A 12,319-nucleotide genomic window follows, 5' to 3' on the forward strand; every position below is an offset into this window, starting at 1 on the left:
CGTGATGGAACCACAACCCTTGAATAAACAAAGTGACAAACTTGGAAGGAGAGGGACCACACATTGGAAGATTCGAAATAATGGGACTACAAGTTTCAAACTTCAAAGGGACCACCGAACCACCAACTAAGAACGGAGAGCACATGAGCACGAAAGAGGATAAAATAATTTTTAAGGTTTTGGGTTGTGTGTTTGTAAAGTGATAAAGGGAGAAGGACCGTGCCAAGTGTTTTTATTCAACATCAACATCCACGTTAGTAAATAAAAATTAAATAAATCCACGTTGACAAATGACATAAGTTCACATAAGCCACCGTTACTTAAAACTATCGGGAGAGATCAAAGTTATGGACGAAAAATTTTATAAGCACAATTATTTGAAAGAAGTATTTAGAGGAACTAAAAACGAATTTTAATATATTTATTGAAACTAAAAACTTATTTAACTCTAAAATCTTTTATAATTTTGAGATAAATTATACACATACATCACATATTAGAGAAGATATTTTAATTTCACCAATTACCTTCCTAACAAACAATCATCAATTTATTTATAAATATTTTTTGAGATATTTTTGACTCATAAATATATTAGTTTTATTATATTCCAACATTATAAAAAAATAATTAAAATAAAAACATATTAGAGTGTAAGAAAGAGAAATTCTTAACAACAAACTCAGCATTACCTCCTTGTATCAATCGCACTGCACTCAACTGATCGGAAACAGCAGGCGCAGTTGTTCGTCTCGTCGGCCACCAGAAACAGAGAAATTTATCCAGGTATTTTCTTCTCCGATTTTCTTTCCCATCATTTTTCGATTACATCGCGATTTGTTCTTTTGTTTCCTTCTCGTTTTTGCGGAAAATGTTGAAATTGATTTTCTCATCACAATGATTCGATTCACTTTCGTGAATGATAATAAGCAACTAGGTTTAGAGTTTTGGTGCTGTTGAGAGGTTCGATTTTTGTATTATGCGTGGATTCTTTCGTGATTGCTAGGTCTTAGTGCGTTGTGTTAATTGTACCTTGAAAGAAAAAAAGACAATACTAGGGTTTAGCTTGAATTAACATAATTGAAATCTCAACGAACCCCAGATGCTTTTTCTTTTGAGGATTTCATGTTTTCGGATTCAGTCAAAATAATCTTAGCATGTTCGTGGAAATTAAATTCTTATTTTTTGATTACTCATAATAATTGTCCTCAAATTCCGATTCTTTATCAACTTCAGCCACTTTATATTTCTCTTTTGAGATTGAGCTTTTAACACGAATCTAATTAAGTATGTGTTAGTTCCTTCGTATAACATAGTATTGGGCTTTACTATTAAATTAAACGAAAATGAGATAATGAGTTAAGACTACTATTTGCTCAAATTATGCTTGTTTAATTTGCTTTAGGAATACTTCTACTGCTAAACACATAGTTGAGGTCTTTTTAAGGATATCATATGGTTGCACTTGCATGGCATATTCAATTCTATTTCGTTATAGGGAGTCTAGCTTCATTAGTGTTGTTAGATTGTGGCCATAGAGGAATTGTGCGACGGTTGTTTTACTTTTGATAACTGCCATATGGAAACTGTAAAGGGATGCCCGCCATGGCGGAACCATAGGCTGCAACTCGCCATTGCGTGTTTATATGATGGTTTTATGGGCTTTGGCCATTGTTAACACCGACTTTCATGATAACGAATTTTTTCTATCAGTTTGCTTATTGTAGTAGTAGAGGTGCATAAGGTTGATACCGATTTCCCTGCATCTTTGCAATTGTAGTAGTCCCTCAGTATTGCTGAGCCACTAGCAGTGATAAACTCATATGCTGTTAAGCATAAGGTCAAATTGGTCAAATTGTGGCTACTTCGTTGGAAAAGTTATCCAGTGCGTGGTTCTTCATGGGAAACAACATATACCATTGAAATCAACTTTGAAATTTCAGTCTTTATGTAGAGTAGTGTTTATATGTATGCTTTTCCAGTCAGACTACCACTAGCTGCCAGTGGTTGGTTGTTTAGCTTGTATTGTTAGTCTTTACCTCCTTTTCTCCATGCCTTGTGACGAGGTAAATTCTCACAAATATTTTAACTTCTATCCAGGAAAGCAATGGCATGGAGAGGACATCTTTCAAAGAACATAAAAGAGATTCGGTTTTTGATGTGCCAGTCATCACCTGCAAGCTCATCCGCAAGGTTAGATATATATATATTTTTTCATTTTTCGGACCAAAATTTAAAAGTTGAATCTTTTATATATCTTTTGTTTGCTTTTTGCCTAAATCTCATGCATATTTGAATATGAGCTCTTATAATAATAATTATTTTTTGTTTTCTTAGGGCATTTGTTGAAAAGAATTACAAGGAGCTAAAGACATTGAACCCGAAATTGCCAATATTGATCCGTGAATGCAGTGGAGTTGAACCCCAATTATGGGCAAGATATGGTATCTCACTATCATATCTCTTAATTTCCATCAGTTTTTATTCAAATTTCTCGCCCTGTACTTTGCATTCACTTTCTATATTATCTTTCACATGAATTTCCACTTCGGTTTCATAACAGCGATTTTTAGAAAATTAACACTAGTACATTGGCATTGAAAATAAGCTAATCAGCATTATCAATAGTGTGCACGTTACTAAATTTCAATATTATCACAATTTTAACTTTTACGCACAACAAATGTGTTGTTTTGAGTGGCAGAGAGTACTTTTATTCCCTTCAAACAGTATCTCAAATTCAGCTAGAAGAACTTTGCTCTTAACATGACCCAACTTGGATTAAGAAAAAAAAGAGATCATAAGATGTGCATATTATAATGTCAATTCTGTTGCAATTGTTACTTTTTATTAATTTGCTTATCGTCAAAGGCCTAGAGTGCGAATAGAATACTAATTACCTTAAAATGTCGATATTGGTTTACTTACTCTGCAAAGTCATTGTATCTTTGGCAAACTTTTCTGATTATAGTTCATCATTTTCATTCTCATTATTTTGTACTGGTTTTCTATGTTTGAACACTGTAATTTGTTCATTAATACCAGATTTGGGCGTTGAAAAAGGCATTAAACTGGAAGGTATGACAGAGCCACAAATTTCAAAGGTACTTGAAGATATGGTAAAAGCTGGAGAGGCCTTCAAAGCTTGATATTACTCATTTTATTCATCGTCTGAAATGGAATAAATGTTGCACTTGTTATTCCAGTGTGGCTCTTCTTGGTCATTTCAAGAGTGAACCTGTTTTGAGTTTAATTTGAAGCTCTCGGTTGTGCATTGTGAGCACATTTTACATGACAATTTTGAAGAAATTGGTTATTTACTTGTTCTTATAGTTTCCTTTTTTTATCACTCTAACTTCAAACACAACACATCAACAAGAATGTTACTAAATGGAAGAATAAAATTAACTTGGTGACCAGTTAAGCAAGCCGCAAACCTATCTTCTAGTCATGATCAAATGATACAAATGTGTCAAACTTAAAAATATAACGATTAACTCTTCACCTTTTGCCGGATAATAAAATTCACCGTTGGATTAAAAGATATTATCATATAGATCTCACGTCTATAAAATTTCACATCAATCAAAATTATTTAATATATTAATGAAAATGATAAAAATTAACAGTTTTCATAATCTTAAATCACCTTTATAAAATTTTACATGAATAAAAAATTTATATTTATTTTCAAAGAACTTATATATATATATATATATATATATATATATATATATAATTTGACTTTATTTTATATTTATTATAGAACATTATTATAAATAAGCGGTTATATAGGCACTTAGTTTATATGCATTTATAATTAAAAATACATAATAGATAGGAAAGTCTTGACACGCAAAATTAAATACATTCCAAAGTTGACCGCGAAAAATTACTTCCATAAAACAAACATCCGCAAAGGCATAATTGAGTTTGAAGGTATAATTTCTACATTTAGTATTTTGGATCCTTCAACAATACTATGGACAATGCTCCACTAATACATATTATTCTCCCTACAATTTTACTTTTAATAGTTTTCATATAAAAGACAACTATTACAAATGTGAACGCCTAAACTAAGATTGATCACGCTTTAATAGCTTTATTACCTGCCACTGTTTATACATAAAGATGATAAAAAGCCCTGCCCACTCAGCAGCAAACAGACCTGCAAACAAATTGCCGGAGAATATTTTCCCCGCAACTGCGGCTATAACACAGCAAATGACCATGTTGGATATGATGTTCTATGGAAACTTCGATGACATGTGACTAAAAGAAAGGATGGAGTACTCCTTCACGAACCATGAATGTACCAAAAAAACCCACTAATTTAATACAGAGCATAGTGGTTTGGTTTTTTGCAGCGGTAATCCAACCATGTTGTTGAACAGCAAATGCAATGTACTATCCCATGGCCAGAAAAAACTTCCACGTTAAGTAGGAAAACAATTCATTGAACTGCGTCCTTTTTAAGACGTTATAAATATCATGGTGGCTCCCTTCTCCGGAAGTTTGACCTTTTGGGGAAGACTCTTTGTTGGTGGATTTTTCATTTCCCGACAACTGCTCGACGACGGAACTTTTGCCTTTTTGGCAGGACTGCTTGCCATCAGTAGTTTCTCCTTTTCCCGATGTGTAATATCCCATATTCCTTTAAATGCTCAATTAGTTGTCAGTTAAGATCAATTGAGTTCTTGTGTACTCCATCTTTTGTTAGTTGTAACAATTGGAGCTCCTATGTGCTCTAAATGTTATCAATTGGGACCAATAGAGTAACCAGTGAACTCTGAAGGGATTAATTATTAATAAAGAGACAGGCCAATATTAATAAATACAAGAGAGGACATTTTTGGTAACATTAATAATTGGTCAATTGGTACCGAAAGATGAATTATCAATTGGGATATTTTTACTACTACCTAATATTATAATATATATAAAGTATATGATATATATATATATATATATATATATATATATATATATATTATATATATATATATATATATATATAATATAATTGTGTGGTGGTAAGAGAAAGAAGAAGAAAAGGATAAGAAGAAGTAGGTAAGAGAGAGTGAGAGATATCAGAAAGGGAAAAGAAGAGAAAGAGAAAGAAAGAGGAAAAGAGAAAGAGAAAGAAAGAGGAAAAGAGAAAGCGAAAGAAAGAGGAAGAAGAGGAAAAGAAGAGGAAGGAACCACCACCATCATCTTCATCATCTCATCTTCATCACCACCAACTTCATCTTCTTCTACTACTAGGTGAGTTCTAGTTGGAAACTCTAGGTTTCTAGAAAAGTTAGGGTTGTAGAATCATAAACAAATCATGAGTAATCCATGCTATGTGATGAATATTTCTCTTGTTGTTGTTGTTTTCATGAACATGTGCTTGATATGCTCTTCATGATTGTTGTGATTACATGAGTTGTTATGGTTGTGTTTATGATGTTGAAATCCCTATTATATATGTACATATGAACTTGTTGTGTTCATACTCCTCATCCATGATATGTGATGATATCATGTTGTTGTTGTTGAAATTGTGATACTTGGGTGTTTAATTTTGATGTGTTTTGCTATTGAAGTTATGGAGGTTAATCACATGAATTCATAACAACATAAGTTATTCATGAAATATTCCATGAATCATGAGTTAACCATGTTTTCTACGATCATGGTGTTGTTGTAATTGAACATGGTTGTTGAGGTTGTTAAGAACATGTGTTTATGAGGTTGAGGAATCCTTGAGTGTTGATTGTTGTTGAAGAATTATGTTACGTGAAAATGGTAGGTAAAAAAATGGTAGATGGAAAGGAAAATAAAAGAGGAATCCTTGTTATTGAGGAATCCTTGTTGTTGTTGTTTTCATGAACATGTGCTTGATATGATCTTCATGATTGTTGTGATTACATGAGTTGTTATGGTTGTGTTTATGATGTTGAAATCCCTATTATACATGTACATATGAACTTGTTGTGTTCATACTCCTCATCCATGAAATGTGATGATATCATGTTTTTATTGTTGAAATTGTGATACTTGGGTGTTTAATTTTGATGTGTTTTATTGTTGAAGTTATGGAGGTTAATCACATGAATTCATAACAACATAAGCTATTCATGAAATATTCCATGAATCATGAGTTAACCATGTTTTCTACGATCATGGTGCTGTTGTAATTGAACATGGTTATTGAGGTTGTTAAGAACATGTGTTTATGAGGTTGAGGAATCCTTGAGTGTTGATTGTTGTTGAAGAATTATGTTACGTGAAAATGGTAGGTAAAAAAATGGTAGATGGAAGAAGTGAGAATTAATGGAGATTGGCCTTTGGCATCAATATGTCACAAATGGGGTTCAAACCCGGGACCTCCTTGGAATTGTACAAGCCTTACCACTAAGCCAAAGATGTTGTTGTTGAATACTTATGCAATGAATAAATATTAATCTAAATCTTATAGATTAATGAATTAATTGAGTGGTATAACTCCATTTTGGACACGGACGGATGCGTTAGAAAGATAACGTAAGGGACTATTATTATTGTTCCATGTTATAAAATATTATGTGATTTATAAATGCCATGAATTATATCATGATGAAAATTAAATATTGTTGTTATGTGGAAGGTGAAGTAACATGATCAAAAACCTTACAAAATGGGTGAGGAAACCTAGAAGAATAACGTGATTAATAACTTAGAAATATGATCTAGGTTATGGAACATGTGTGATATATGTATGAGAATACGGTATTCATTCGTACAACGCTTATGTGAGGTCGTGGACGAATTGTTGCCATGATTGAGAATGAGACGTATTGTATGGAACATGCCATGTTATTATGTATGTATTATGGTGAATTAAGTCACCCGTGATTGATGAATTTTGTTATGGTTCGTGGAACCGATGATTATGGAACCGATCATGTATTCAGAATGTGTGTTTTTTTTGTGGTGGTACACATCTCTTGTGGTATGCTTAGATGAGTAAGCATTGGGATGTGGGACCAATGATTCGAGTCTCAATTGGGTTTGAGCCCCAACCATGGTGGACATGGGGGAAAGGTGGACACCAAAGTGGGATAAGGTCCATACGGTGAAAGAGATTCAAAGTGGGTAAAGTCCCATACGAGTGATGGTTCTCAAAGTGGGTTTAAGTCCCATAGGGGAACCAGATATCCATCACGAAAGTCAAATCATACGAGCATGCATGAACCGGGCCTGGCTTAGACGTAAGTCCGTTCGGGAATTAATGCATCGTGATCTGAATAATGATCGTGGTTGAGTTATGAGAACTCAGATGCATGTTGCCATACGATTGCGAGATAGTTTCCCCATCGCTCAAGTCTTCATTCCCTTGTTGACTTGAGTTGGATATGAGTTGAACATTGACTAGAAACCTTGTAGAGCCGAGTGGACCCATAGGATAGGAGAACTCACTGAGATTATTATCTCATCCCATCATTGTTGTTATTTTTCAGGTAATTCTTTACAGGTTGGATCTATGAGAAGCTGTTTATGGATGTTTCAAGGAATGCTGTTTATCATGATCTTCCGCTGTGGAGTTGTGTGCAATGAAGATATTGCACATAGTTCTTAGATTTTATTTTTAGGCATTATGGTATAACATGTTCCATTGATGTTTTAGTTTGGACATGTGTATATATTGATGCCATTAGGCACTTATGTTGTGACAGTACCAAAATTTAACACTTGTATGATATTATTCTAGATATATATTATACGGGTTGTTTCAGTTGGTATCAGAGCAGGTCGATTCTCGACCTAGCCTTGAAACATCATAAGTAAATCTATTCCTGCCTCATATGTGTGTTTAGCCAACATGATACTTAATATCACTATATGTAGTATTGGGCCTGATCAACCTAATATTTTATGCATGGTAGGTAGTGTCGCATTACGCGAAAAACCGGCGGGAGAACAAGAACAACAGAGCCGCCACCGTGCGTTATTTATCCCAAAAGAGGGAAAGGAAACGCTCAGAGTAAACCTGGAAAAGACATGGTCTCGCGACCAAAGAGAATGGGATCGGGAGTCGGTTATGCGAAGGGAAGGTATTAGCACCCCTACGCATCCGTCGTACTCGACGGGATCCACGCACAATAGGAAGGAAAAAAGGTTGCTAAACGCTGCTCAAACACACACACACTGGCTGAAAGAGACACAAGAAAACAAACAAGACTGAAACTAACTCGGCAGGATACCGCATCCTGGGCCTACTTAGTCTATCGGGCATAGACATCAGAGTCAAAGTAGTTCGGACTGGGGAAACGACACATGCTCGCTAGGATATCGCCTCCTATGCATACGTATCTCCTCGGACGAAGGAGAATCAGAGCATTCGTAGCTCGACTAACACGCACACAAACAAACACACAAAGGCAAACGTGGAGCCTGAATGCCAATCACTGGACTTACATCAGCATCCGAACCAACAAACACACACAGGAAACCAACTGCCAATCGCTGGACTTACGTCGGACTCCAACCAGAAAAGGAGAAACAACTCACACAAACAAAACAAAAGGGCGCCCGGAGAGATCAGCTCATCTCCTGCCTACGTACCTCATCTGGTATGAGGATCAGGGCGACGTAGTTCCCCTATGCAGGGAAAAAGGACTAGCCTAACCAGATAACAGAGGGAGACACAACTAGGGAGACTACGACTCGAGCCTAGATGTTATCATGCAAAATCATCCCTAAGTTAAGGTTTCTAGCTAACTGGCACAGGGAGCCAGCCTATCCTAAACATGACTTGCACAGGAAGCAAGCCACACCTAACTTGCACAGGAAGCAAGTCTAAACTAAACCTAACTTGCACAGGAAGCAAGTCAAACAAACACACAAACACAAGTAGCACACACTATACACAAGCAATGGGCTCAAACAAGGTTAGGTTTTAGTCGAGGGGTCATATCAACCTCAACAAACAAACCTCTGGAACTGGGTAGTGGTGCTCTTAACCTTGCCATTGAGGGGCTAAGGTGAATCAGATGAAAGGAGATGAGGGGTGTGCCTCATTGCTCTTATCCCTGGTCAGGGAGAGCATTTGAATATCAGAAGGTGGGGGAGTTCAGAAAGTGGGAACTCTATCCACAAGTTAGACTCTATAGATCTTGGGTTTTTACTCACTATGCATCAACACAGGTAGTGTGAGCAAGGTGAGTGACACACAGAATAGCAGGGGATAGATTGCATATCCCTTGGGTTCTGCCAATTGCCTCTTCACTTAGGAGGTCTTTGAATATGTACAGGGACAATTTTAAACAGTCACAAACATTGCCTCTTAAGGAGGACTTCAGACAGTTGCCTGACCAAGTAACAGGCCAGGTCTTCCAGACTACATGAAGATAAGAAGGTATACCTCAATGCAAATTGCTTATCAAGCAAAGCAAAGCAAAGTTCACAAGGAACTAAAAGCAACTAAAAGTACCTGAAACCAGTCAGACAACATTAGTACACAAGTCAAAGTTAAATCAGAATGAAACAAAGGTTAACAGTCAACACAAGCAGACAAATGTGCAATGCACAAGGCTCAAGGCATGTGAGCCAAGCAACCTACAAAACAAACAAGTTAGTCATGATAAACAAACAATCATCAATCAATTTGTATTGATCTCATTGGGTAATTGTTGCTTAACCTGAAAAAATGAACTCAAACATGAGTAACAGGACCACTAGGACAAGCCTAGGGTCAAAAGGGGATGAGAAAGTCAAAACAGCAAAAGGCAAGTGTCCAAAATCAATTTCAAACAATCAAGAAACAAACTCAATTGGTTCCACAATCATATCAATCATCATCATCATTTCATGAACAAATTAAGTCAAAGCATGGCATATGGAAGCTCATAGAAGTCAACAGCAAGACTTAAGTCAAAACCAATCATAAACATTCCAAAAAATCATCAAATAAATCATGATCAAACATAATCCATAGAATGATATGCATGTCAAATTTCAACTCATTTGGATCAAGGCAAGTTGGTCAATGAAAATCAGAAAGGCAAGGCAAGTTTAAACATGCTCAAAGAAGTCAACCAAACATGCATCAACTTGAAAAAATCATAAATCAGTGCTAGCATATGAGAAATGAATGGGATCAAAACCATGGCAAAGCTTAAGATGTCTACTAATCACATATCAAATTTCATGTCCATCCAATAAAGTATGAGAATTTCACAAATGAAATGGGAACATGTGTCATAAAAAGTCAACATAAGACCAAACAGGGGAGAAAAATCTCAAACAATTAGGAAATGCCACAAACAATTCCAAGAAAAATCACATGTAAACTAGACATATATAAGGTCAATCATGCCAAAATTCAAAGCAATTTGAGGTCAAGAAGCATGGTAAAGAAAATCATGAAGTTGGACATCAATGGTGTGACACAAATTGTCACACCCTAATTCAAAAGATCATAACTCTCAAACCAGAAATGATAAATTCACAAACTATAAACCAAAATCACCATGAATGTGTCTAGTTTAAGCACAAAAGATTTCAAAGCCATTGGACAAAGGATCATCATTTCACAAATGTTTTGGCAAAAGGTACAAAAAATGAGCACATGTCATAAACCCTAGCACCATTAAAAATCCATTCATGAAAAAATTCAGGAAAAATCATGATAAATAAGTAGAGATTGAGATGAACAAAATGCAAAAAGTTTCATGAATTTTGGATTAACAATGGATGAGCTATGATTTTTGTAAGATTGAGCATCCAAATGAAATAAATATTGAAAACAACATGACTTAATAAGACCAAATGGCACGGCAGTGGCAGAAGCGTAAATAGATAGAAATTTAAATGAAACGTTGCGCATTGGTTAGGGACGTGCAATGTTCTGATTGGCTACATGCTGATAAAACAGTGCTTCCATACACATGAAGAACAAACAAACACGTTTCACATGAAATCTGGGCAGAGGATGAACCTAGGGTTTGCTACAGGACATCTTCATCATCTTCCAAAATCGTGCAAAATATTTTGGCCCAGAAAATGAAATTAGACATGGCATTCGAACCAGCACACAATGCTCATCAACATTTCAACAACCAGTTTCACTAATTCTACTTATCATGGAAGAATCAAGTAGAAACAAATATGAACACCAAGTTTCAAATCAATATATCTTTGTAAATACTCAACCATTTTTGTCAACTCAAAGCTCATAATGACCAGCAAGAAAAGATCTATACGAAGCATAGCATAGTTTTAAGAAATGGGAGATTCAAAAGCTGACCAAGATTGAAGTGCAGTCGTGATTCAAGTGTTGTTTGGTAGTTTTTGCTCGAAACAGATGTGCACTCAAGCTTGTAATGATGGATGGTTGAAGAAGTTTAGCTCAGCAAAGCTTGAAATGACCTCTAACCAAATCTGCCATGGATGTGTTCTTGGTGAAACAGTTCTTCTCTTTTGCTTACAGTTGAGAAATGGGGTTTGAAAATGGTACCAAGATGATGGTAGATCATGAAACCCTCGACCAAAGCTTATGCTCTTTGAAGATTTTTGCAGAAAGTTCAAAAATGGAAGAATGAGCAATTGAGAGAAATGAACTTTTTTCTGTTTTGAATGTGGCTGCTAGGGTTTCTGCAGAGAGAAATTGAAGAATATATATGCTGTTTAATGTTCTAAACATGATTAGTTTAGGTGGTAATCCAAATTTGGTTAAATGACATGTTTTTGACAAAATTGTGAAATTCCACTTAAGTGGTGTATGTGCATGGCCACAGCTCGAATTTGGGCTTAAAACAAATCCAAAATATCATTTCAGAACTTTTCCAATTGGTAGAAATGGCTGGAAGTGGTTATTTTGCAAAGTCATTTTTCCACCTCACTTGAAATTAATTCATGCTAGTTCAAAAATGCCATTTTGATTGGTGAAGTTTTGGTAAATGGTGATGACATATTTGGAAAGAGGGCATCAAATGTGACTTGTAGCAAAAAACCCCACCCAATTTGGCCAAATGGTTTGAGAGATATGGCCTTTTGAAGTTCAAAAATTTCTGAAAATGATTTGATCATAACTTGCCAACCATACATGGGAATTGAGTGTTCTTGGACTTTTTGGAAATGGGAGAACAAGATATTCAACTTTCATGTTGGGAAAAAATTCATTTGAAGCTTTTATCATGATGTAAGTTTGAGGATCAAGACTTTCCATTTTTGGCAAATTCCAGTTACAGGTCAACTTTCTATTTTTGGAAATTTCTTGTCTGGCTTCAAATTCTTCCATGATGATGTTTGACATGATATATGAGGCCTATATGGACATGAAGGAACCCTC

General features: G+C 35.4%; 1 protein-coding gene across 5 annotated transcripts in view; it reads left to right on the plus strand.

Moving 5' to 3' along the window:
• The first annotated feature begins 615 nt into the window (after positions 1–615).
• Positions 616–12,319, plus strand: part of LOC127076524 (NADH dehydrogenase [ubiquinone] 1 alpha subcomplex subunit 2) — a 159,080-nt gene continuing 147,376 nt past the window's right edge. For 2 of the 5 annotated variants that reach the window (XM_051018198.1, XM_051018201.1), the window contains exons 1-3: positions 618–786; positions 2,101–2,193; positions 2,338–2,444. In XM_051018198.1, coding sequence (XP_050874155.1) covers positions 2,108–2,193; positions 2,338–2,444 — 193 coding nt within the window. In that variant the 5' untranslated portion in view covers positions 618–786; positions 2,101–2,107. Of the gene's footprint in view, positions 787–2,100; positions 2,194–2,337; positions 2,445–3,045; positions 3,333–12,319 lie in introns of those variants that run through there. The other 3 variants (XM_051018197.1, XM_051018199.1, XM_051018200.1) reach the window with 3 other exon arrangements.

Source organism: Lathyrus oleraceus, chromosome 4 (assembly GCF_024323335.1).
Source record: "Lathyrus oleraceus cultivar Zhongwan6 chromosome 4, CAAS_Psat_ZW6_1.0, whole genome shotgun sequence".
In the NCBI taxonomy this organism is placed as follows: Eukaryota; Viridiplantae; Streptophyta; class Magnoliopsida; order Fabales; family Fabaceae; genus Lathyrus; species Lathyrus oleraceus.